The sequence below is a fragment of the Scomber japonicus genome, chromosome 11 (genome assembly GCF_027409825.1).
Source record: "Scomber japonicus isolate fScoJap1 chromosome 11, fScoJap1.pri, whole genome shotgun sequence".
In the NCBI taxonomy this organism is placed as follows: Eukaryota; Metazoa; Chordata; class Actinopteri; order Scombriformes; family Scombridae; genus Scomber; species Scomber japonicus.
In genome coordinates this window covers 12,656,969-12,684,471 of record NC_070588.1, presented here as the reverse complement: position 1 = coordinate 12,684,471, position 27,503 = coordinate 12,656,969, and the positions used below count along the sequence as shown (strand labels likewise).

Below are 27,503 nucleotides of genomic sequence, written 5' to 3'. Positions count from 1 at the left end.
TATGTGATGTTTTTCCTGAGTGCCTTGCCTTTCTCCTGGTAACATCAACAAACAACCACCATAATGACACAACATAACACAATAAAAACAGTACTATCTGAGTACTAACATCCTGCAGATTTTCGCTCCCCAGCTAATGAGACAGCTAGCTGCCTCTGTCAACTACTACACTGCATTTCACGATAAAAAAAACACCACAATGACAAGTCGCCCACTCCCAAGCACACACAGCTAAAACAACATTATTTCCTCAACAAGGAGCAGAAAGCAAACTATAGTGATAGCAGAAGGATTGGCTGTGGATTCCTGAATAATTTGACAGACACTGTTCCGTTGAGTATGGTGACAGGGTAGGGGGGGCCGTGTTGGGGTGCTCCTCCTTAAGTCCACTGTCATCTTCACAGTTTTGTTTGCATGTTCAACTCCAGGCTGTTGCAGCCACACCACAGGGCCAGCTTTTTAACCTCCCATCTGTATGCAGACTCATCACCATCTCGGATGAGGCCGATGACTGCTGTGTCATCCGCAAATGTCAGAGAGACAGGAACTAACTGAGGGGGTGCAAAGGGTCAGTATAAGATAAATATGGAGAGCTTTTTTTTACTGTAAATCATACCCAGATCAAAAATATAGAAGTGGAAATGTGCATATTATTACTTTTAATGGTCTGAATCTTCAACAATAACAAAAGAATCAAAGAACAAGAGTTTCTTCATATCACACCAGAATCCACCTATCTTACTGACAAAAACAACCATTGTGGGAAAAACAGAGAAGCAGACTTCTCAACAGTTGCTGCCGCAGACCAGATGGCAATGTAGCCACATGACATGCTGTGTTTAGTAAGAAGCCCAGCTCACTTTTGATCCACTGAAAAAAAATATATTTTGTCTTATTGAGTGCAACTGTGAATTTGTACACATTGTATTTTCCATTTAATCTCTACATGCTTCCAGACATAACACATAATTATCCTGGTGCTATGCCTTTCAACATGTTTTTTCCCATTGGTACACTAACAGACATACACCAGTGTGGGTGTGCTCCAGTTTTCATCTCTTGAACACAGACTAAACAGAGGTGAAATCCTTTGGTGCTGAGAGAAAGAAGGAGGAACTTGAGGTTCATTTTGTCTCCTTGTCTCATAAAACTACAAATGAAATTAGAAATATCTGTGTCATTCCTGATCTGACCTCAAGTTTCCAGGACAAATCGGTACAAGTGGCACAGGGATTTAAATCACACAGCAGAAATAAGAGGCTTTTTTACCAAAGCCAGATCTGTAACCTTTTATAACCTATAAAACAAACTACTATAATTGCCAACCTCAGAAGACTATGGGGAGTTTTGACAGGGGCTAAAGAAGAGAGCACATTACTCCTGTTCCCTAAACAATACATCTTTTTCAAGTACTTAGAATTGGCGTTAGGATTATTTTGCTTGTCTTTGCACCGAATTGCCTTGTCCCACAATGCCGGACATGCTTAAAAGCTATGAGCCAAGCACACCTCTCAGGTCATTTGGCCCTCTTCTCCTTGTTGTCCCGCATGTCAGATCTGGTGAAGTCTGCTGAAGCTGCCTTTAGTATTGATGCTACTAGTTGCTGAAACGGTTTTCTCAAGGACTCAGGTCCTTTTTTGTTTCTTCACACAAGTCAGTATTGCCTCTTTGTAACTAAATAGTTGGTGTGTGCATTTTGAATGTGTTCAATCTCTCCTGTGTTTGAAAAGTACATAAATACATTTAGCCCTGTCTCACTGGCATCTCATACAGGCTAAATTGCAAAACCTTGTTATATTTCAAAACAAATTCATGAAAAAGACTAATGCAACTCCAAACCGAAAACAGAATTATCCCTGAAACCTTGCTGCATGCAAATGCAATGAAACTGTTGTTTTCTTCTGTCCACACACAAGTATAGATACACACACACATAAACACACACAAATGTTCACACACCTTTTGAAGGCTCTGCATTTTTGCCACTCTTTGGTCTCATATTAAGCCAATCGGTATTAATATTTCATCATCACATGCTGTTATCGCTCTATTATAAAAAATATATATTAAACTAAAATTAATAGAATAGCAATGGATTTCTGGAAATGTAGCATCCATCAGCTTTTTCTCCTTCTCTCCCATCAGTGGTAATTGATATTTGAGGCCTCGTTTTGTGCCCCGGCCTTCTTTTCTTGAAATGAGCTTTTGGAGCGCAGAGAAAACAGCTGAGGCAGTGGAAATGGAATTGGTTGTGTGTCGGTGCATGAGAGAGTGGGATTATCCCAGCGTAATGTCAGCCTTATTAAACACTATTACACTCTATAGATCAGAGAGCTATCTGAAAAGGATATACTGCCTGCTCATCTGTGTGTGGAAGTATGTGTAAATTGGGATTATATGCCCACAAATGAGAGCATTTTATTAAACATTAGTTTTGATCCAGTGAATGTGGTTCACCTCTAATACAATCCAATATGTTTGAGGATTTATTATTAGTAGTAGAAGTAGTAGTATAAGTGAGGTAATAGTGTTGATAATTAAAAAAAAGAACTTCTTTCAATTTACAACAGTGTTTTTGATTTGTAGTATGTTGCATTCATGTAACGTTCTGCCACTACAACAATGCTATGTTTTATTATTATCATGTATTATTCTTTCTGACTATCAAACAAATCATCAAATCATTCACACAGAGACTATCTAACATATCATAAGGCTGATCATGCTTGTTGTTTTGTTTTCATGTTCACTTTGATTTTGTAATTGTATGTATGGAAAGGATTTCACTGGACCCTTAAAAAAAAAAAAAAAAAAAAAGCTTTGGTGTAAAAGATGTTTTTTTATGTTGTGTGGAGGTGGTCTGTGCCAGCACTACATGGCGTCACCCAGAGCCAGATCAAAGTAGCTGTATAGGTGTGTGCTTAGTGTTAAAAGTTTAAAGAGAGACAGACCATATGCTGTTCTGCCTGTTGTAGTCAGTTGTAGTGCCAATACTGGCTGTTTATCAAAACAACAATAATGAAAAATAAATGAACTACTTTTGGAAAACAACTGATTAGTATTGATGTTAACTTGCACATGATTAGCTGTGACTCACTTGACTGACTCATGGAAGGAAAATCACAGGATTATCAGTCTCATCATTGTTGACTCTGAATATTAATTTTAAAGTTTTGCCAGTTGTCGTTTTTATTATTTTGGTTCTCAAAGAGGCAGCTTGCTTGTGACATTTTAATTTTCCCATTATAATGGAATATTGCTGTAATCCTTACCCAGGGTACTTGGTTGAAGAAATATTATGTTAATGCTACAGTGGTTGTATATGTTAGTCCTCCTAACCAAAGAAGCTCAGCAGGAGAACACAAGGTGAAAAGTCTTACCCAGCTATATAACATCAGCACTCACAGTCTCAGATACCTCACTGTGCATTGTGTTGTTCAGGTGAAATTGAGCTGATATCCCATTGCAGACCAAGTGTGTTGCATTACATGCCAGGACACTGAACCTGAGGGTAAGTTCAACTCTCAACATTTGGCTCTTACAGCAGCAGAAATAAGCTATTATAGAACACACACTGACAAACATTGAGACACGCACAATCCTCTGTGCAAAATTGCTAATACATGCATGTGCCTGTACCCTCTGAAAGCACACATAAATCTTTTATTGTATTGTAGGATTTAAGTTTGTATACTAATTTGAAAGAGTAAATTTGTTCAGTTTGAAATATAATACTGCCAGAATTATCAGCATAATAAGAAATGTCTGCCCAGTTGCATAATGTTGATATTGAATAGATCTACTAAATGTTGACTGTATTCATTTGTTTCAATATTTACAATATTCACCCATGTAGTGCCATCTCTGTTCATTGTATGTAAAGCATAAAGCAGCAACCTTTTTTTGTTAATGTTTATAGACTCTCAGCACTTTAGATTAGTGAAAGATTGTAGTCTTACAGTCCAGCTGAAGCAGGAGACAGGATGAGTGTGCCCTTATGACATGGAACTGAAACCACAAACTTTTCCCAATTATAACCACAGAGCTTAAAGTTGTGATATTGCTCATATATATATATATATATAATCTTACAGGAGGAAAAGGTACTTGTTCATCCTGAAGTCATGTCAATTATAATGTTACAATAATTTTAAAATAATAAAGTCATTCATTCAGCTCAGGACATTTATGTTCAAATATTATTGTTTTTGTATAGCTTGTTCCTATCATAGTGTTGCTCTTGTTGCTTATACATTAATCAAATTAAAGAAATATGAGTCAAGGTTAATCTCAGAATTCTGAGAAAAAAGTCAGAACTCACTTTTTTTCCCCACACTGGCCCAAATCCTCTTCCATAGATCATAACCAAACCCTATGTGCAAAAACAACTGACTAAAAATAGATAAAATACCACAGCAGCTAAAACAATGATCCTTCAGTGTATACTCAAAGCAAAGAAGGAAGAATTTGTCAGTGAACCCAACAGCTTGGACTGGGATGAAATACTGTCCCCTGACAATGAGGACAATGACTGTGATACTTTTACTCACATAATCATTTCAGTGAGTGAGGGATTTAATGTGAGGATACAGATAAAATCTAAAACTAAAACAATTGACTGTGGTATCATGGAAATGTGTGGAAACTGATGAAATCTGGAGATGCTGCACTAAGGAAGCCAATTAAAACTAGAGGAGACACTGACATGCTGATATGAATGGTTTATGGAACAAAGTTATCCAGGAGCTAAAATGAGATAATATACTGAATGAGGAAAAGGCAACAGTAAATTGATCTGCAAAAACATGGATAATCACACAAGGAGTCTGTATTTGAGCTTGAAAAAAATATGAGCTCTATATGAGCTAGGAAAAGAAATTAGAGAAAAGAAAATTTATATGTTTCCTATAGATGCTGCAGGCCAGGTTTTCCTGCTAGTAGGGAATAAAAATGAGAAAAAAGAGGGCTGCTAGTGCCTAAAAATAACCATCAAAAGTTTAATAATGCTGTGGTTTCTACTAGTGGTTATTGTGCTGCAAGATGGGATATTTTGGTGGGAAAAACAACTGGGTTTGTTGTACTGGGTTCTGAGCATTTAACTCTGTTAGGTTCCTTAAAAACTTTTCTCATTATGTTGAAAGAAAACTTAATTCAGCTAGCATTTCTTTTCTAACAAAACCGCTTTGCTGTTATAATTGAGCTGTATATGAAAACAATTTCTAGGAGACAGGGTGTTATTATTCATTCCAGACATAAATTTTTTGTAAAGTTAAGTTAAATAAAATACTTCTGTCTTATTATATGTGATCTGATGTGTGAGATGTGAGCAGGTGTGTGCATGTTTGAGTTGTCTTTCTCCTGCACTTTCATTGGTCAGAACTTCCCTATTCCACTCATTGGCTAGCCTGACGAACCAGCCTCTGGCTCATTCATTGGCATTTACAGAGGCTATTGAATTGAAGTTGTTGATTGCCATGCCCTTCATATAAACAGTTTCATCTACAGCAAAGAAAATGAACAAAATTGTTCACTATAATATACCAAACTTTAAAGATTTATTTGAAATGATTGGCATTAAAATTAAAATTAAATTAAAATTTCTAGCACCACAACTTTGTTCACACAAATGATTTTACTGTAATTTAAAATAAACTTTATTTATTGTGTCTTTACCATTAATGCCAGTTATGTGTGCAAAATGACAGGTCACAGGTACATGAGTCCATTCTTCTAACTTTGCTTCTCCTAGAGATGGCCAGTAGACTCAAGTAATGAAGCAAAGATATATTCTGTTGTCTTTCTCTCTTTCTGATTTGGCAGAACTGCACTTGCTCTCACAATTTTTCACAAAGTGGTTTCTAAATACATACAACCCCTACGCACTTACGGTGTAACTGCAATATTTTCTCACTTCTCACCAACTATACTGCATGTGTGGATATCTCAATAGCCTCTTCTCTTCTCTTCTCTTCTTTTTTGTTTTTTTTAATATGCTGGCTACATTATATATCTGTGGAGTATACCTGTAATAATTATTTCAAAGCTTTTCAGGCTTTTATGATTTGTTGTTCTCCCTCCTTCAGTTATGTTAACAAATGAGAGGGTGCTTCTCTTCCTCTCTTATATGTCTGTGAGTGATGCTCAAGAGCCTGCTTGTTTCACAGGAGGGAAAAAAGGAGTCAAATCTTAATGCATATGCTCATGGTGCATGTGTAATATATCAGTATTTTCCCACACTTGTAAATATTTTGCGTATTCATGTGACTGAATATGAGCCTCTTTTCATGAGTCTGTGAGAAGACAGTGGAAAGCAAAGAGAGAAATAAAGAGGGAGAGACAGCATCACCAAAGGCATTTACACTGACTGATCCATTTTAATTTCACTCCAGCTCCATTATGTTGTTGATGTTACTAAAGGGCTGCCATGTCATTATCTCCCTCTTTTGTTTGTGCTGTTTTTGAGAAGACATTGCCGTTGTTTATTTTCCACAAGAAGGCCTTTATGCTAATGCGACCTCTGCTAAAGACGATTTGCTGTCGATTTAACAGCGTGTTAAAACCACAATCAGCATCAATCATGCAGAAGTGAGGCTGGGAGTGAGGGAAAAGTTTGGTCATGCTAATCTTCATAACACCTTACAATAGTAAGTCATTAGGCTTCTGTACATACACACATTGACACACATTCTGTCTTATTCAAGAGGTATAGAGCCTTATGATTTCTGAGTTTTTTCTAAGTTTAATTAAAAAATGAAAACAGTGGAATAAATGTAAATGCAATGAAACTGTTTTAGAGGCAGTGAATAAATAGTTGTACTATTTAGGAACTGCTTTCTTGTAAATGTAACATTAAATTCTATAATAAGGATGTGACTAAATGTAAACAAAGGTACAAGATCACATAGGGCTCTTTTATTCAAGAAATGACTCACAGCGGAATCACAGAATATATTCACAGCCTCAATGTTTATTGTTCACAACATATTAGCATACATTAGTGAAAAAATCCACTCACATAAGATGAAGATAAGTATTATGACTCTTACCATCTGTGATTCTGAATTGATTCACAAATTCCAAAAATGTTTTTATAATTATGAAAGAAACTGAAAGAAGAAGCATGAGGGCAGTGTAGCATCCAGATGGTGTCCAGTGTGCACATGCCAGAGTTAGTATATAGTTCATCTTATTAAGTATTAAGTATTCCAGCACTAACAAATGAGTAAACCAACCAACACACACCACATCTCACAAAACTGACAAAACTTTAACCAGCTCTGGTTAGGTGAAGAAAATAACTCAGCCCACAGTCATTTCATTTCAATAGCCCTGCAATGGTGCTTAAAGGTCACTTTAAGATGCTTCCAATACAGGTTAACTTCTAGTTATGTTTCATATTGTAGTTGAGTGGACAAAGCCCCCCCTCATTTGTTCAATCAAGAATCTAGAATCGAGTTGAGGCGAGCGTACTACAGGTGTCTGTGTTGGAGCAAGAGACAGAGAAGCAATGTAAACATAATTGAGGAAAAGTTGAGATAAAGTTAAGCTACTGTAAATTGATGAAAAGTAATAGAGCAACAGCAACATGAAGTCCACCTTCTTAAAATCCATGTAGGATTTTGTCATCTACTTATTATCAAATTGGTAATAATAACGGAGCAGCATGAACAGCAGCATCTGCTGCCACAAGTAATAATTACGCTTTCGGCTAATTCTGTTTTTTAGTTTTTTTTATACTTACACATACTCCAAAAAAGAAAAAAAAAACAAACATAGAGAAGAAGGGGTTGTCATCCGTAAATACAATAATAGGCTACAGTCATTGCATTTATATCAGTTGATATCAGAGCGATGAATGGTACAGCACTGTTTTAATGGGAGAGAAACACTATTTAAAGGGCAGCATATGAAGACAAGGTGAGGAAAGGAAACATGCCTTCAAGTGAGGTGTTTTACTGTTAAGACATCACTCAAGACACTTACTTATGTGATTACTGTGACCAAATACATCTGAACCTACAGCAGTTGTGTCCTAAACTATAGTTACTCACCAAACACATACTGAATGACTTTAGCAACAGGTAAAGGTAGTCCCACCACCTGCCACTCGCCAATGATAAAAACTCAGATTTATGTATTTTACTTTATGTCTTGTGATCATTTATAAGATATATCCCAATAGTTGGTCTTGGAGCCAGTCAGGAAATTATGTCAGTGGTCTGGCTCAGACTATAAAAACAAAATTTAATATTCAACCCTGAAGCCTCTACTAACCACCATTTTCATCTTCAAGGTAAGATTTAGACAAGAACTCTGCTCTCTTTCAGAGGTAACGGATGTTTTTTGAGACGTTTACTACTCTGTTAGTTAATTAGGAGCAAGACTGTTTCTATGCTGCTATAAACATTTTTATTATGAGATCACTGAGGCTGACCTCTAAAAAGTCCATAAAAAGATCTTTGTCTGTGATAATGTCACTGATATGTAAGTGATGGTTGCCCCTGAATTAGCCCATCCAGCACCATCTTTGATGAAAAGTGGCTCTTACTTATAATGGTTAATTTGCTCTTTCTTCCCTTTGTGTTTCTCTCTGTGTTCCCGTCTCACATTTAACTCTCTAAAACTCTAAAATGTGATATTCCATTGTCATGTGTACGTTTTACTGAGCTGGATGTCAACAATATAAACTTATGGTGGATAAACACATTTGCTTATTTTTGTAGTGTCGCTCTAATTAACATACCTGGAGAGGACGGATATGGTGCTCAATTAGTCTCAAAACCTGCACACATAGGCACCAGGCATAAACACATGATACATGATACATGCGCACAGGACAATACATATGAGCAGAAAAGCATCTTTGCGAGGGAATATTTCTGCTCTGTGTGCACAACTACTCAGCAATAGCTAGCACTGGTCAGACTTTGACCACTGACCAAGATCTTGGATTGGCTATTTGGTTTGATCACTGACATAGTCGGTCGAAGAAAGGCAGCTGCTTAAGAGAACCAAGGGAAACAGAAGTATTGACATTTAGCAGCTGATCCTGTTTTTACCATATACTTATGACCACTTAGACAAACTCTGAGTCTGACATTGAACTCTGAGTTGATGAACCTTGAGATGGGAAATTCAGAGTTTACAGTTCAAGAACAGCTGAAAGGATTCAGTTCAATATATTGAGTATGTTCACTCTGAGTTCGGCATGTGTGTAGTGAATGAACAAAGCCATCATCAATGGAGCTCCAATACTACAATTCATCATGGTGACATGTAAATAAAAGGCAGAGCCTTCATTTTAATCCAGTGGATGTAGAGATGTTAATGCATGTGTATGTGGACGTTATTAAGACGACATTATCTTTAACAAAAACAAGTCAGAGCTGGAGAAATCTCAATAAATGAACACTGTAAAATATTCAGTATAGTCCATCAATTCATCATTTACCAAACTTACATTTCCGTAATGGATGAATAAATGTAATTTAAGTGTGTATTAAGCTGTAGCCTACATTACATTTTAAATATCTTTATTCTGCTTTAATCTGACAGGGGACAAAGCAACTGAAGATGAAAAATATAAAGATATAAAAATATATATAGATCAAAGACATAGAGACATGACTCACAATCTGATCCAGTTATAATGTGTTTGGTGATTTAGACTAAAAAATGGGTCAATGTTAAAATACAGTATATTTTTGAATTTTAGACATCTATATGTATCATGTCTAAAGAGCTTCTCTACCCTCAGTGCAACCAATCACATCATGAGTGATAGAGATGATTATTCATTGATCCTGCCTATGTGTCTAAAGCTTCATACCTATTTTATAAATTTAAACAGAGATTACACATTATGTTTCAGTGCAGGAACTGTTGTGAAAATCTGACAGCTGTCTTGTGTGCACAGAGTCACAATGTTATAAAAAAAAAGAATATGCATACGTTTTATTGTGAGCTGAAGGTGATATCACGCTGTGTAATATTTGAATGTGAAGGCAAAAATCTATTTTCAAAGAAATGACTGAGGCACATAAAAGCTATAACTTTAGGTAGGCTTTTTGTTTATTTATTTTATTTAATCTTTATTTAATCAGGCAGTCTTAGTGAGATTAAGATATTTTTAAGACCTGCAAACAAAAAACAATTCACAAGACAAGAACACAATCAGCAGACAGAAACAACACAACTACACAATAGACAAAAAAATAAGCAATATGAAAATATCAGATAATAAAGTTCTCAATTGTCTGAGAGGAATGTAAGACTCAGGTTTTAGGGCAATTTGCAGTTCATTCCATTTAAAAGGTGCATTGTACCTGAGACCAGTTCTGCTGACATTAGTGTGTACATGAGGGATTAGTAGTTACTGCATCATGTAGTCTACTGTAGTCACTAGATTAACTGATGAGAACACAGATGTGAGGTAGTTTAGATGCCTCAGAAGTAGAACATGAGACTCTTAGATAGTCCTTGAGTAACCAACTAATATCCAATCAACCTCAGCTAATTAATGCGCTTCAACACGTGTTTGGATGGGGACTGAATGGATGAGGAAATGAAACAGTGTGTCTGGCTCTAAGAGGACCTGAAGAAAAGCTGCCACTGAGCAAATTCGGTTCTCAATGTGAGTTACCATGGTAACTGACCAAGAGTTTAAGTTAGCTCTCTTTCTCTAACTGAAAACCCAGAGTTTCACACATGTCAAACTCAAACAAACTCAGAGTGTTTCCTAAACCCGCTTTCTGGAATACATCCCAGGTTTAATGTGATCTGGATGGATGATACCAGTAACCATATACCCATTTTCTGTTTTCATGAACAAAATAAAGGTTGCACAGATCTGAAAGTGGATTGAACAGGCTTTTGCTATGATGTCTAACAATTTTCATGTCTGTAAGTGGTAAATAAAATGGAGAATCAGCTAAATGTCTCAAAAGTCAATTTGAAGAGTGAGCGAGTATTGAGCAGTTACAAGCCTGTAGGGAGGATCGAACTTGTGCTCATCACAGCCCTGTGCTCGCTGGACAGTACGTACAGAGCAGAAATACTTTTCCGCTCATGGATAGTGTTCTTTGTGCTTGTATCGCATGCATGTGCCAGGTTTTTTATGCGCAGTTTGTGAGACCAAATATACACTATATATGTACAAAGTATGAGTACAAAGCAGTTTTTGTTACACAGCAACAGAAATGTGATGCACAAAAGGGTTATTATAATAGGATAATCTATTATTAAAATACTAATATAAAATGTAATTGTGTTACAATGATTTGATAAGACACCAACAGAAATGTGTTTACTAAAATACACTTTCCATTGACTTAGGGTTAGGGTTAGGGTTAGGGTTAGGCACTACGCTAGTGAAGTGAATTAATGTGAAGTCAATGTCAGATACTAAGGCACACAGCACAGGTCCCAAATGTGTACACACAAGCAGAGCAGGTTAAATTACAGTAAAGGAAATTAGCTTGAATCAATGAAAAGACTTACAGTTTGGCAGTTTGGATATAGTCCAAACAAACAAACACACCAGATTTTGCTTCTCATACAGTGTGACAAAAAACAGGAAGAACAGGGAACAGTGTGGGCAAAAACTGAGAGAAATAGCAGGCTAACAACACTATTTCAACAGTTGTGAAATACAAAAAGTTGTACACGGCTTATGAAAACTCACTGTGCTGTGCTGCTTGTGTTATTTCACTTTGGATTCCTATTAAATAAAACACAACATAACATATTTCTTGAATGTTAATCCAACCCACTGTTTTAAAAAGTTCAAAGTTCAACCAGACTGAACAATACCCCCCCCCCCATTCCTCATTGAAAGGAATGATGAGTTAAATTCACATTGAAGTTGTAATGCAGGGCACAAACAGGCAGTTACAGGAACAGGGCAGGGACAGTACTGACAGAATACTGTATTTATTATTGTTACAATTGGTTTAAAAAGAGAGATTTGTATGTAGTTAAATAAAAGCAATAGCTAAAATATAATAGCAGAGAAGGAACATAGACAATTTTGCAGCTACTGCATTGTAGTGGTGAAAGAGTGGCTGGTGTGTGGGCTTTAATGAGAAAACCATGGACAGAATGTGGCTTGATGAGGGATTAAGGAACAGGTGTGCAGGGAGAAGCAGGGTCTCATGGTTTGCAGAACTCAAGAGGGGCTACTGGTGTACAGATGATGAATGGTAGACTGGTCTGAAACACAGCACGGTAAAATAAAACAGGGCCTAAGGGAAGGAGAGAGTCAGTAAGGCAAAGCATTTAACAAAAAGAATGTCTGTTATAGTTGAAATAGAAGTTGCATTAAGCAGTGATGTAATGGTGCTCTAACTGTAGGGGATTTTAACAACGCTTACACTCCACCATACATGCTGTCAATTGTACAAATAATTATCTCTGGTCATCCTTGTTAACTGTATTGTCTTTTAACATAGCCTCCATTGAAAGAGCATATTGGCAGTGTTACCTGTGAGATGTTCAATAATGAATCTGTAGCCATTGTATCTCATCAAACCCTAATTCAATGCAACCTTCATGCTACAAAGTATGAGTTTGATTAAACTGGAAAAAAAAGAAATCAGTAAAATACACGAAATTGTGGCAAGAAGGTACTTAGAAATAGAAAATGATCTGTATTTTATGCTATTAAATGGATTCAAAGACAGGACAAAGGTCTAAAGTTTTTCTGCATAGGCTAAATCATAGCTTCTAATGTGTCTGATAGGAGAGTCTCACTCTGCTCACTTCATTACTGAGTCAAGCTTGCTGTGCTTGCTATTAAACATGCTGCTCTGCCTCCAGATCCAGATTCCTAAATGCCATGAATGAGATTAAAATCAGGAAGCAAATAGGAGAGAGTGCCTGTACGGGGAATGGTTTACTAATGGTTGTAAATACAGGTGAGGACATGAAAATGTATTAAGTATAAAAAGTACTTTTGAGGTGGTGTTTAAAGATGAATAGTGACTGATACTGCTGAGAATGTTGATACGATAAAATTAATAAAGATAAAAGAATTATACAGTGCAGTACATAGTCATTATGAATAACTTTCTGAAGCTCACACCAGCAAGTCTTGTGTCACTGACTAAGCAACATCATTCTCAACCCCTCAGCAGAAATATGTGAGAGGCCCACTAATCCTCAAGTGATAATCAGAGATAGTGCTCACTTCAGCTAATGAAGAGAGACATGAGGGCTGATGAACAACCGAATGAAGAGAGAGGAGAGCATTTCATTTTGAGTGTAGTTCCTGATTACAAACTATTTTGAAAGTACATTTAAGAGTGTCACTGCAACTGCTTCCTTAAGAGATGTCGAAGATATGTGACTTCTCATCATCTCGAGGGATAGTAGGAACAGCCTATTGTTTAGCTTAAAGACGGATTGTTGTAAGAACACAGATTAGTCCTGTTACCTGTAACCACAGACATGAACTCAATTTACTGTTTCTGGCTTGATATTGTCATATTTGTCTTTTTTTTTTTTTTGGTACTATGGAAGCGGTGCAATAATTTACCAACTATTGACGAGGACGGGACTCTTTGCCAGTAATCCACAGGCTGTTGGTTCAGACTGGTTTTCTGTGCCAATAGTAGTTTGTTCTATTGGTACAGAATGGGCATATTTTACCATCATGTCAGGCGTTTTTGCCATTAAACCATGATCTTTCCCTTACACTGATTAAATCTGATAAAAGTGGGATAGTTCCTAACCATTTTAACCCAGGTCATGAGAAAGATTGTCATATCAGCTACAGGCAAAAATGTTTCTCAATTTTGAAATTTAATAATTTCTTGTACAATCAACACCAATGTGCATATATAATCATTCTGCATCAACAATAAATAGACTATTGACACATAACAATCTGCACCAATAGCCACTTCCTTTTTGTAGAAGTGAATGTGAATATAATGTTCCCTGAGTAAAGAGAACAGGGTTGTTATTTTATCTTGATGGTGTGTTATTGTGCATAGAGAAAGAAAGGGGACCAGGGACTACTCTTTTGCTATTATGGGTTCTGTGTCAGCAGAGACAGAAAGCAATAAGGCGTCTAATTGTTTTCTTTTATAGTGTTCATAGATGAGACAAAGAGAAAGGTTAATATTTCTGTGGAATAAAACTGGAAAAAAGTGCACGTCTTCCATTTTCCATATGCAATAAGTTTCAAAAGCTGCATCTCGCCACCATCTCTGCAATGATCTATCATCTTTTGCATCGCCTCCTCACCACGCTGCCTTTGATTTCAAGAGCTGAACTATTCTGCAACATTTGTTGATGTGGTTCTGCAAGTAAATGCTGCAGAATTGTGCTCCTCTTGGAATTGTTCTTCTTCGCTGACCACCGGGAGAGGAACCCACCATCATCGGCTATACACTGCAAAGACTTTAACTCATGCACGAAAACCAGGACACGCATACTGTATAGCCTACCAATAAAGATGCACAGATGAGTTGTGCTGGATCGACAGACTCAACAATTCTATATTCTTGCCAGGAGTGAGAGGACAGATATCACGGTTATGTCTAATGATAAACATGGAGATACAGCCAACAGCCAGTTAGCTTAGCATAGCAGAAAGACTGGAATTAGGTGGAAACAGCAAGCCTGCTGTGGCCAAAGGTAACTGAATCTGCCTACCAGCAACAAAAACTGAAGTGTAAGAAGGACAAATTGCGCTTTTACGGGGGGGGGGGGGGTTATTGACTCGACTTTCACTTGGATGGTGCAGTGACTTCCTGGAATCTCTGATTCTTTTTTGCATAGTTTTTACAGAGTGTTGTATCAATCCTTCTGACAACAAATTTCTGGTGAAATAACTGAAAAACATTAGTTGTATTGAAGAAGGAACTGTTTCGTTCACCAGAGAAGGGTAGAAATTCCAGCAGATGGTCATACAGTGTATACAGTTCAGAGACAGACAGGTCTGCTGCCCATACATGATCTGCCTGCCAGTTGCTACTGTGTTGTTCAGGTCCAGTGAGTACGAAGTAGCAGGCCTCACCATCCAATCTGCTGCCTCTGGGTCTCAGGGCCCAGCTCTGGGCTCTAGCCCCGGGCTGGAAGATGTTCTGGATGACTTCCAGATCTCATTAACCTTGGGCTGAAGGCCTAGAATTAGATCAGGGTCCCAAAGGCTGGGGGGTCAAGAAACTATTTTCTCATCCCCTCCTCAGCTGTAGTTGCTTCAGAGGACTACAAAAGGGCTGCCCCCTAAACATCGATTATTGGAATCATCAGTAACGAGGCCCCAGAGTTGAATCTCATTTTGTCTGTCAAATATCTCATAGCATTCACGCAGGAGAGATATTCTGTCTTGTTTGTTTTTTCTTACTGAACTATGAACTACTGAACTATTTTATTCCTCACACTGTGTCGAAATCTCATATTTTCACATTACAGATGATGAACAAAAGCATTAAAAATTATTCTTACAGGTCAAAAAGTTAGGCCCATGTTTTATGTTTGAGGTTAATGTGGCTGCTTTGCCAGTGCACTGAACTGGCCATAAATATGTCTCACAATTGAGGGTGAGGTTCATTGAAGAAATACATCAGTAATAATACTGATACTATTTATGTTTTTTTTTAGTAAAATGATGCATCATGATGTGTTACATGTATTATTTTAACTATAATATCTGTATTTTGTAAATATAAGGCAAGTATGATCATATTTTTTAACTTCAGTTATTTCAGGTGCGTGTAATCCCTGTGCTGTTTTGGAAGAAAAGTTATAGCGTGATAACTATGCTTTCATTAAATGTTAGATGAAGTATAGTTTGGACTTGCTTTTTATAGTCAGGTTTACCAACTTTTCTACTAAGTCACATTCATACCTCAGCTACAATTATTTGTCATTTATGATGCATCACTGTACATGATGTCTGCTGATTTAGTATTCCAACTCAGCATCTGTGGTTCTGTTATCTCTGTGCTGCCTTATGTTCACTTTAAATATCTGTCATGGGCTTTGGAGTCAACAAGCAGCACGATGGTCATACCATAGCTCTGTCTGACAGACAGGCAAACATACACAGCACAGCATGTTCTCTCAATATCAATACAGCTTCACTACACTTGATACAGACAGGAGTTAATAACAGGAGGCACCAGGATGTTCATAATATCTCTTAATGTTTAAATGAGTGAATAATAATAATTAATTAATTTAAGTAACACTATTAATCCATATCAAATATATCAATTATTAATTGTTTGCTATTTTCTAATTATACTTACAATACTTAGTATAATGTAATAAACTGTGGTATAAAGATGTATGCTGCTAGATACTTATATATTTATAAATAATGCTTTTTCATACAGATTTTATTTTTTGGCAATGTCCTTGATTTTTAACTCTTTCTTTGTCTAGCACTGCAGTATTTGTTGTTACACCACATGCACGGTGTCCCTTTTTCAGCGGAGTCAGCTATAAATCTAACTTATTACTTATTGACTTTTGTCATAAGTATAAGGCTACCAGGTACCCATGTTTCAAGAAAAATGGTACAAATATTTAGTGATGATCAATCAGAATATTATTACAGAAAGTTCAAGGTTGTAAAAAAAGAGAATTGTTTCTTTATTGAGAAAATACAGAAAATAACATACATACATTTCATTCATTTAAAAGTAAAGTGATTTTATTCCAACTTGTTTTTGTGCTTTTTTATTGAAACACTGGTATGCCACTGTAAATACTAAAAATATTAATAATTTACACTTTTATAACTTTTTTTTTTTTTATGGTGACATAAATGAGCCACTGTGTGAAAGGCAAACATCAGCACTTTTTGTCTGGTTTTCTAAGTTGCCTCCACACCATATAAATAAAGTTATATTTCCATAAATAAAACATATTTAATGTATTCATGTTGAATAGACAGACTCCATGCATACTGTACAACTTAATGCGTATGAAGGTTTGTAAAACTTTCTTTAATGCATTATGCATCAAGACCTTCTCAAACTTTTATTTATTTTTAAATGTGAGAAACCTCAACTCATGAAACAGTGTTGCACAATATTTGATGGAGACATGCATTATTGCCCAGTTGACTCCTTAATCTCACAAATCACCAGACCATCAGCTGTCTAATGTTCAAGCTCTTTTCAATACCAAGAGTTTTTCATCTGTATGAATCAGAGGTAATATTCATAACCAGAGTTTATTGTAATTACTCAAATTTTATATACAGTAGAAATACAGTATACAATACAGTACATATGAATGCTTGCATGTTATGTTTCAGGGGAATATTGTTTTCCTTGATGGCTCAACAGTGGTATTTGATTCATATTTTTCCAGTTAAAATCCAGGCCTCATTCATATGATAAGCTGTCTAGTTCAGTTAAATGTGCTGTTTACCACTGCTGCCGAGAGGTGTGTGTTTGTGTGTATATACCAGCATGTTTGTGCTCACCTCCTTGTCACTGTGTGTGTCCATCCTTGGGTGATGCATGGTCAGCCAAAGTACAGCACCACTGTGGCCTTGGAGCAGAGCCTGACCAGAACGCTGCTGTGAGTTTCGAAAAGGCACATCTCCCTCAGTTCAGCGAAGGTCGGACAGAGGCATCATTAGGTTGACAGAGTCTAAAACAGGGTCTAGTGGGGTGGGGGTGGTTGACTGACGGATTTGACTCAAGGACACACCGGTAACAGAGGTTAATGACGAAGGCAGCCTTGGTACGCCATAGGGGATGCCACTTATCATACTGATACAGATAGCCTCTGTGTGTGTGTGTGTGTGTGTGTGTGTGTGTGTGTGTGTGTGTGTGTGTGTGTGTCAGCATTCAACTGAGTTTTTTGAAAGAAAATATAATTTCTAATATTAAGAGATTGAAGTCATAAAAAGTTGATATTCACCATTTTTAATTATGAACTTTTTAAACACCCTTTTTTAAATCCTTCTCTATTTAAATAAATAAGCTGAAACATCAATATAAACAACACTAAAAAAGTTCATGTCTATCAATGACGTGTGTGTGTGTAGGTGTGTGTGTAGGTGTGTGAGTGTGTTAACCTCTGCCTCTGTCCTAATTGTCCTTATTTTATCAGAGTAGTCGTGGTTTCAAGCGATACCTTGTCCTCCCTACAGCTCCATTTATCACAGGCAGCAATGGAGACACACAAAAGCACTCAGTGCTTCAAGGTGAATCCCTTCAAATGGCTCAGCTTGTGTTACCTTGTTAAATCGATGCACCTTGTGACAACCAGCAGCAGTGGAAATCTCACCAGGCAGGAGAGTTTTGCACATGTCTCTATGACATGGGAGTGCTTTGGAGGTTGAGAAAGTTTTATTAAAAGGCTGTCTCTAATGTATTTTTTCCACTATTTTCTTCCTTATAGTATTTAATAACCTTCTACAGTAGTTTTGTTTATTCTAGGGAGGCAATGTGTACTTTGTTTTGTTTGTTGTTAAATGTATTACTGTTTCACACTGAAGCATGATTTAAACCCACACAGCAGCAGCCACTTTCAAATCATTTTACAAAAAATATGTTGTAATTGTTCTTTTGTTGATAACTGTTTTTGTATATTTTTTGTGATGTTCTTAACAGAGTGTCACTGAGTGAACTCACTGAAAAATCTTCATGGCAGTGATGACAGGAGCTGTTGGAACTCTGTAACTACTGTATTAAGAAAGCGGAGCTTCAGTGCTTCCTTTCCTATCTGCTTAAGCCTATAAAAGGAGATACACTTTTCCCCCCCTTTCTTTTTACTGCGGTAGAAAACTCACAGAGCATTTCCAAGCCAACTTTTTAATTCATTCTCTGAATTTTAATACAGAAACTTAGTTTTAATAGTAATACATGTGTTTTGTGTGAATACGGATCCTGCAGCAACCCTCTTCATTACACGCTTTCATACACAAGGTTTCTGGAATAAGTTCAACAGTTAGTGTTGGATTACAACAAGCACAGACTCATTTTGGCAACATTTTTTTTGCATCAAACTGAGGTGTTTAAAACACCCCTCTATGTTAGGAAAGCATACAGAGAGTTACAGCTGCTATTGTCAAGCTTCTTATTAAATTATAAATACTGTATATGCAAATTACCTCTATGTTCTCAGATATGAATGAAGAGATGATGTTTACCTCTAATTAGAGAAAGACTGAAAAGTTATAACTTTTTATTTCGATTGGATATTACTACTATTCTACTCTGCTTTAATATTAGAAGATTAAATATTTTAAGTAATTCAAATTTACAGGTTCAATGAATGACATTTTACAAAATGTTTCTGAAAAGTAAATTTAGTGAAATTATTTTTGCATGTTGGCTTTTTTTTAAACTTTTCACGTCATCTCTTAACCTCATGACACTTTGAAGCTGAACCAAAAACAGCATTCGAATTATTTTTTAAAACATGCTAATTCAAACCACCTACTGCAGGTCTGTGACTGGTCTAGCAGGTGATCTACAGTATGTGGCTGTTTCTCTCAAACACCCTTTCTGTGATCACATTTCTCTCCGTTTTAATTATTCATAGACAGTTACACACCAGGTGGAGATATAAAATAAGCATCAAAGCTGTGACTCAGGGTTAAAAATTGTTTTCTTATTGAATAAGGGAGAGAAAAAACATGTGTGGATTTGTGCATTGCAAGTTTTTTGATTCACATGACACAGTTACCATAACTTATGATTCCAAACTCAAGATGATTATTGACACCCTGCAACTCCACTGCAAGTGCTATAGATGTAGTCTGGCTTTGCTCTCATACCCTGCCGTATTGTCTTTCTGTCACCCCCAGCATGTCGCCCAGGCTTCTACAAGGCATTTGCTGGAAACATCAAGTGTTCAAAGTGCCCTCCACACAGTTTCAGTTATGGAGAAGGCGCTACAATCTGCCGCTGTGAGAAGGGCTTCTTCAGGGCTGAGAAAGATCCTCCAACTATGGCTTGCACACGTGAGTATACCACTAACTAATTGCCTATTACTCATTAGACACATAACTGCATAAAGAGGTTGTGCAGAGTTTTTAGTCATCCATTTTGATATAATCAGAGTCATAAGAGAACTTTGAGCCTCACCACCATTTATGCATCAACTATGGTTGAACCCAAACACCTCAGCATGTTCCTGATTAGCTGGGAGAATAATGACTAATAATGAAGATTATGAATAATGTTTAGGAGATAGAGGTAGTCATATTGTAATTTTGGCTGATTAAACATTGTTAACTGTGATTTCACATGAAATATTTCTATACTTGTGTATGCTTGAGATCATGGAAGGATTATTACTTTGGCTATAGAGCTGGTGGATTACTCCAGTGGTCTCTCAGACTTATCTGGTGTGAAACTGTACATTAGAGATTCTCTGGATGAATTACATGGCTTTTGTTCAGCTGCCTCGTCTTCATCGATGATTCACTGGCTGTCATTACGACTTCATATTTGCATTAAATTACAGTTTAACCGGACTAATTCTCCTTTAATTAAAAAGCCATTTAGCTGTCACGGAGATAGACGGGGGCCATGTCTGAGAGCTCTCCAGGGTGGAAGAGTGTATTTGTCTTTCACAGCAAGACAAAACCAAGTCAATGGGGTTGTTGCAAGTTTACAGTGCAAGTTATACTGCTTTTAAAGGACATCTTCAGAAAGGCTTGGCTCATTACATAGTGATTTCATCTCTAAATTTAGAGTCAAATAACGCAACACTTTGTCTCTGCTAACTGAAATCCTGAATGGGAAAATTATACCTGAATCCAATCCATTATATACTGAATATGCTATATAGCTGTAGCGAGATTGCATCTGTACAGCTATAAAAGCACTTAACCTCTAAGTTAACTGCTTGGGTAGCAGTCTTACCAATCTGTCTTCCCACAAACCTTAAAAGCAAAGTGTTGATCAGTGATTTTTAGAAACAAAAAATGACTAAATAAAGACAACAAAAAACTGTCTCAGAAAGATATTTATTTCAAGATAAGCTTCTTAAACTGTTTTACTTCCAAAATGTGAAGACATGAGTAGAGATGATGAGTCAATTCATAGAAAATAATTCAGCAGCTATTTTGATTAATGATTAAAGTTTTGAGTCAACAAAAAATGGCAAAAAGAAAAAAAATTGATGCAAGCTCCTTAGCTAAATATCTTTTGATTTTGGAGTTAGTTGAAACAAACAAAGACATTTGAGATGTCATCTTGGCCAGTGATCAAAATATTTGATTATTACAACAAACAACTTATTGATTGAGTGAGAAAATAATCATTATATGCGGCCCTATAGACATGAGACCAGTGCCCAGGGTCATAGCATCAGAACTTACAGTATCTCATTTTGTTGGCTTGTTTGAGGGCTCTTTAAAAGTTGTTCAGTAATATCTTTCAGTCACAAGCACATCCTCAATCTTCAAGGCCACTTTTGTACCCAGCAGAGACAAACACACTGCATTAAAGCTTGGGGGGTGTGAAAGTGCAGCAGACTAAAATGAGTAAGCTACCACATCTGTTCTCACAAGCTGTAAGCTCTTTTTTGTCATTTGCACATTTCATTTTAATCAGGAGCCAAAGCATAAACTATTTTCTTGACATCTAAGTAAAAGAAAGAAATGGAGATTAAAGACTGAGGGTCTGAGCAGAAGACAAAGGTTGAGAGCAAGGAAGAGAGGATGTCACAGGAGGAGAGATAAAGGTGTAGAGAAAGTGTAAAGACTGGATGGAGAAGACAGTGAGAGAAAGGAAGGAGGATGCTGATAGCAATCTCCCCCTAGAGGAGAATAGAAGCTGATTGATGGCAACGGGGTTGCTCTGCAGGAGGGAAGGTGGGTGGATTCTCCTCGATGGAGAGAATAGAGGAGATGAGATGATGGCTGATAGAGGCAGAAAGAGATAAAGAGAGCGAGAATGGACAGTCGCTGACAGTAGTGAAGAAGGGATGGGAGGAGCTTTCCTGTCTGCTGAGATTTTTAGCTAAGGTAGGAAGGGAGAGAGATAGAGGGATGGTGAAGGAGAGGGAAACATCCCATTGTCTAGACAGACAGTGAGCTTGGCAGGATGGGAGTGTTCAAATCCCTCTGGCCTTTTAACTCCACCCTGTTGACAGCTGACTGCCTGCTATAGCACAATACTTACCCTGACACACAAACACGCACATCCAAGGAGCACAGAGACACCTCACAGTGAAGTGAAATTTGAGGGAGGTGAAGGATGTTTACTGCACAGCAGAGCAATGCATGATGAAGAGTTACGTGGTTCAGCAGTAATATCTGATTTTTAATTAAATTCTATAATAACAGCTGTGTTAACTGCTTTTTTTTTGGTAGATTAATTGATTGACTATTTTGTGTCAGTCACCTCAGCAGCGGTGTGCCTCAAGATTCAATTTCAGGTCCCGTTCTTTCCTCAGTAAATATGTTTCCCACCGTCCCTGGTCACAGAATAGTATAGTAAGTCATGGAAGGTTCCTTATCTCCAGTGTTATGTTATTGGCAGTTTTCTTACTCTAAAAGAATGCCTCTATGACACAACTGTAAGTACACAATGTCTCAAAATGTTCACCAGCTCCACCAGGGTAGATTTTTTATGTTGTTTTTTATTTGTTCCCACCCTCCGTTTATCAGTTAGGAATTATTCCTAGATCAAATCATTACTCTCTGCCCCTGATTTGGAGATTGTGATCAACGTTTTATTTCAACCCATTTCGACTGTTACAACATTTGCAACCTCATTGCACATAGTAAAAATGCACTGATTATCTGCAGTAAATTCACCAAACAGCTGCTAGGCTTTTAACTGGAACTATGGACTAATCTGCAAGCTGATTTGTGCTCTCTAGCAACACTGCAATTACTGTGGTGGCAGAGTCAAACTGATCATATATAGCAAAAATGCTTGGATTCATCATAATTGGGCCTCTCTGACAAATGAGAGCAGTCTAAGTGAGTGTAGACGTTACATAGATACAAAACGAATGAAATTGGTCATAAACATATCACTTTTATGAACCCTCTGTAGTCTGGATGAGAAAGTCCTGTGCTGTAGTTAATGATTATAATTCAACCAACCTGTAATCCATGACATGTAAAAGTGAAATCTCAATTCCAATTTGTGTCAATAAGAACACTCCTCAGAGTAATAGCTCTGTCAAACATGAACACACAGACATAACATATATCCACATATCTTCTTAGATTCAGTGTGACTCATTTGTGGGGCTATAAATATCTCCAGTGTCCCAGTCATGGATAAATGTTCATAAATCCACTTTGAAGTCAATTCTGAAGAAGACGCTTCTCATAACTGCAGATCTTATGATCATCATGTTTTTAGATTTCTTAAGTGTCAAATTAATCCAGTGATACTTGTCTGTAAATCCATAGTGACGGTGCAAACATGAACTGGTAATGGTTAATTCAACATGACTTTTGGTGATGTATGCCTGGTGTATTTGTGCAAGAGCATGACATTATCATCTGACAAAGCTTTAGTCTCTGTTCCTCTTGTAAGTCAAGACCAACAACCACACCTGACCATGTGTTTCACACCAGGGCTTCCAAGCTGTGTAATGATCAAACTCCCCACAGTTCATTATGGGTTTTTTTTTTTTGTCTTTCGAATGATACAAACTTTCTTTTATCTATTTATGAAAAAGGGAACACCCGCATACCATCTTCAATTGCTCAATAAAGATATTTTAATGATTTTTTGTAAATATATGTATATGTATACTTAATATTAATATACCTGAAGAAGGTCAGTGACCGAAACATGGTATTTATTATAGTGTCTTTATTGAGCAAGTGAAAACAGTGCCTCCTTCTTCCTTTTTAGTTTGTGTTTACTCCACTAACACACCTGTCAAGAAGACTACTCAGGTGTGCAAGAGATTTCTTCATGATTTTTTTATCTGTTCATAAAATTTCTCTTCTACTGACAGGCCCTCCATCTCCTCCTCGTAACTTGATGTTTAACCTTAACGAATCGTGTCTGACACTGGAGTGGTCGCCTCCGAGTGATACCGGGGGCCGCCGAGACCTCACCTACAACATCCAATGCAAACGTTGTCGCCCAGAGCCCAACCAGTGCCAGCTTTGTGAGGAGGACCTTCGTTTCCTGCCGCGACCATTAGGCCTGACCAACGCCACTGTTACTGTGATGGACTTCTCAGCACACGCCAACTACACTTTTGAGATTGAGTCGCTCAACGGTGTATCAGACATGAGCTCCTTCCCTCGGCAGGTAGCCATCATCACCGTCAGTACTGACCAGGGTGGTGAGTATGTATTATTTAAATTTAATTTAGTGTAATGTTAAGAGTCACTTTTGTGTACTGCAGCACTTTAAAGGCAGATAAAAGTTTGATTGCACTTACATGGGGGCAACTTGATCTATCTACAGTATATCTAATACATCATACAAGTTCATGATGGTGTAAGGGATACTATTATATTATTATTATTATATTAAAATATCTTCTTCTCATTTTAGTGAGAGGAAGGTTCAGTTTCTTAAAGCTTATAAATCTTGACTAACTTTCACAATACACTTATCACATGCACTTTTATATTTTTTTTTATTGCTATACATTCATGAAACACATCTTTCATTACAAGAAATGCTTGTTACACTCAATAGAAAAGACAAGACCAGATGTTCAATGAGGGAACCCAAAACCTGAGATCATAGTCTAGTAAGGTATTGAGTAAGTGATGAATTAATTGATTATGATTAATTTAGATATTTTTTTAGCTATAGTGGCTCTATATGTTGTGTTTTGGGTCGATATAAAAGAGATGAGTCAGTCACAAATAGTATGACTTGATTTACACATGCAGCCCAGCTTAATCTACAATGTGGTCGTCTGTTATGGCTTTGCACAGTGAGGAACGTGAATATCGTATTACCTTTCCATCCAGGAAGTCATGTTTTTAGTCCCATATCTCTGTTTGTTAGCAGGGTAACACTAATGAACACTAATTGGATTTTAGTGAGATAAATGGGTTATCAACGCCATCAGGTAGTTTGTGTTGTTGTTATATGTCTGTTTTGCATTTTTCAGCACATGTCCAGCATTTTTTTTTGTTCCATCCTTACCATGTTTGGTACATAAACCTTTTGGATGAGCCAGATAAAAAGTTTGTCATTAATGTTTTGAAAGTCATATTCCCCTTATTTATTTGACTGCACGTTCCGCCTATTTAGCACAAACAGCCAAAACCCTTGAATGTTCAGTTGCTATCAAATTTAGGTGACAGCAGGTACACATTGACTCAGAGCGACCTTGAAAATGGCTTCTCACATAAGGTTGGCAAAACCTGATACATTTAAATACCTGCAACTCATTTGCCACTAGATATTTTCCCACAATTCATCCTTATATTACTTATATTCCAAAACAGGATTCAGTTATTTTCCTAAATGCATCACCACTACAAGCCAATCAGCATGTCTTTTACTATGTCTTTTAAATATAAACAATTATAAATATTTGATATTATCAATTAATGTGCATTTAAAGGCTTGTGTGTCCTTGATGGAGGTCTGTGTTCTCTGAATTCTTACAAATGTAAAGTTTGCTTTACTTCTTACAGCACATGATTTTAATGTCCTCTTCTCTAGTCTTTGATGCAGTTTTTAGACAAAGGTAGCCTTAGAGTTAATTCAGAATTAAATTACAGTAAATCTTCCTCAAGTATTTCTAGTTTTGCGTCCTGAATCGATTCTGTACATGATGGCAGGAGGCCAGGCATCGGTTGTCTCTAGCTACCTACTCTCTCCAAATAAGGTTTTTATGCTGAAAGCTCCATATTTCCTCTGGGACATGGTATGGTGTATAGAACGCTTATGGTTTTAATTTGTGATTTGCGAACACTGTGTTTTCTGTTTTCTCCCTCCTCCCTTTCTTCTCCTCCCTTGACTATTCTCTCTACTGTTTTTTTTCTGGCGGTTGTTTGTCCTCTCTCTCTCTCCCTCTTTCTCTCTCTCTTTCTCTCTCTCCCTCCTATTTGTCGTTTCCAAACATGTTTGTTCTCTCTTCCTTCTTTGTTCTCTCCTCCCTTTCGCTCACTCTCCCTCCCTCCATCTGTCTGTTGTTATGGGAGCCTGGGAAAAATAAATTTCCTCATACAGCCACAACACATTAAATGCATTATTCTGTGTCACTGGGGACAGCTCTAGCCTTTAAAGGTAACTCAGTGTTTAAACCCAGCCTTTCTATTTCATTAGGATGCCCAGTTTAGCATATAGCTGTGGCAGGTCCCTGAGCTGCACACAAGACTCATTTCATCACTAATATACCCAGCTACAGCTATTTAAAATGCTCAAGGGAGGAGGTAGATTCTTTGCCCTCAGCCAGTCATAAGAACACTGATGATGGTTATCAGATAGACAGAAACTAGAGTCTGGCCTGTGTCATTTACTGTATGTGTAATTTAATGGACATGGAGGTTTTCTGATTGCATAGATGGTTGTATAAAGGCTATAATCTTACTGTGCACGATCCAGCAAATGTGCTGATGATCCTGGTTTGTATTTCTAAGTATTTGTGAATATTTCACAGTGAACTCTCTTTATTTTGTGACAGGTGGCCTGTTATTACTGTTGGCAGAAAAATGAATTAGCAAATCTGTTGATCTTTGTTTTTTTTGTTTTAGTTCAGCATTCACTGGGTCTACACTGGTACGTCGTGCTTCATGCCTGGAACTCTAGTTAAATCTTTCACTTTCTCCCACACACTGAGCTTTTGTATGTTACCAAGCTAAGTCCCGATTGAGATGGAACATTTACAACCTTAAACAGTGATACTACCGCTCTCTGACAAAGTGCAGCTTACTTTAGGCAGTGCAAGTGGTGACTGACACATTTTCCCCTCAGGGCTTGCCATATCTGAACAAACCCCGATTTACTGGGGTCATTCAGTACAACTGAACACCTGTAAGCTGAGCATAACTCTCACCTGCCGAATAATACAGAGGATATCGCTGAGGACTCAAGAGCTTTCCAGATTTCTAAAGTGTGCAGTGAAAGACAGTTTCTGTCAGTCTGTGAATACTATTACTGGATTCCAAAGTTCGGCAATCCTAGTAATTTCTTATTTCTGTTACACTCGTGATTCAACATGCATAACTGATTTTTATTTTTGTGTTTTTTTATTTTACCAGAATAATAATACACACACCGATTTACCTCCAATCAATGCTAGTACAACCTCCTAGAATTAACTATAGCATCTTGTGACCTAACAAGACAAAGATGTCTTTACATGGGAACTGAACATAATTTGTCTGCTAGCTTTTATTTGAGAGTTTACTGTAGACACAATACTGGGCTGTAAAGTATACCCACACAGCCCCCCGCAGCCCCTCACAGTCTCCCGCAAGGTTTTCAGCTCGAGAAAGACGTTTGCCACCTTTGTTTCTGACCTCCTCTCCTTTAGGAGTGCTGGCTTGTCGATTCACAGTAGGATTCCCCTACTTGCTAGGAAACGTACCAGACCAAATGGAGTCTGTGTTTTACAATATAATGACA

General features: G+C 37.3%; 1 protein-coding gene across 1 annotated transcript in view; it reads left to right on the top strand.

Annotated features, from left to right (window-relative positions):
* LOC128367597 (ephrin type-A receptor 6-like) overlaps positions 1-27,503 on the top strand; it is a 161,585-nt gene that overhangs the window by 60,605 nt on the left and 73,477 nt on the right. The window contains exons 3-4 of the mRNA XM_053328205.1: positions 19,784-19,939; positions 23,914-24,249. Coding sequence (XP_053184180.1) covers positions 19,784-19,939; positions 23,914-24,249 — 492 coding nt within the window. The remainder of the gene's footprint in view (positions 1-19,783; positions 19,940-23,913; positions 24,250-27,503) is intronic.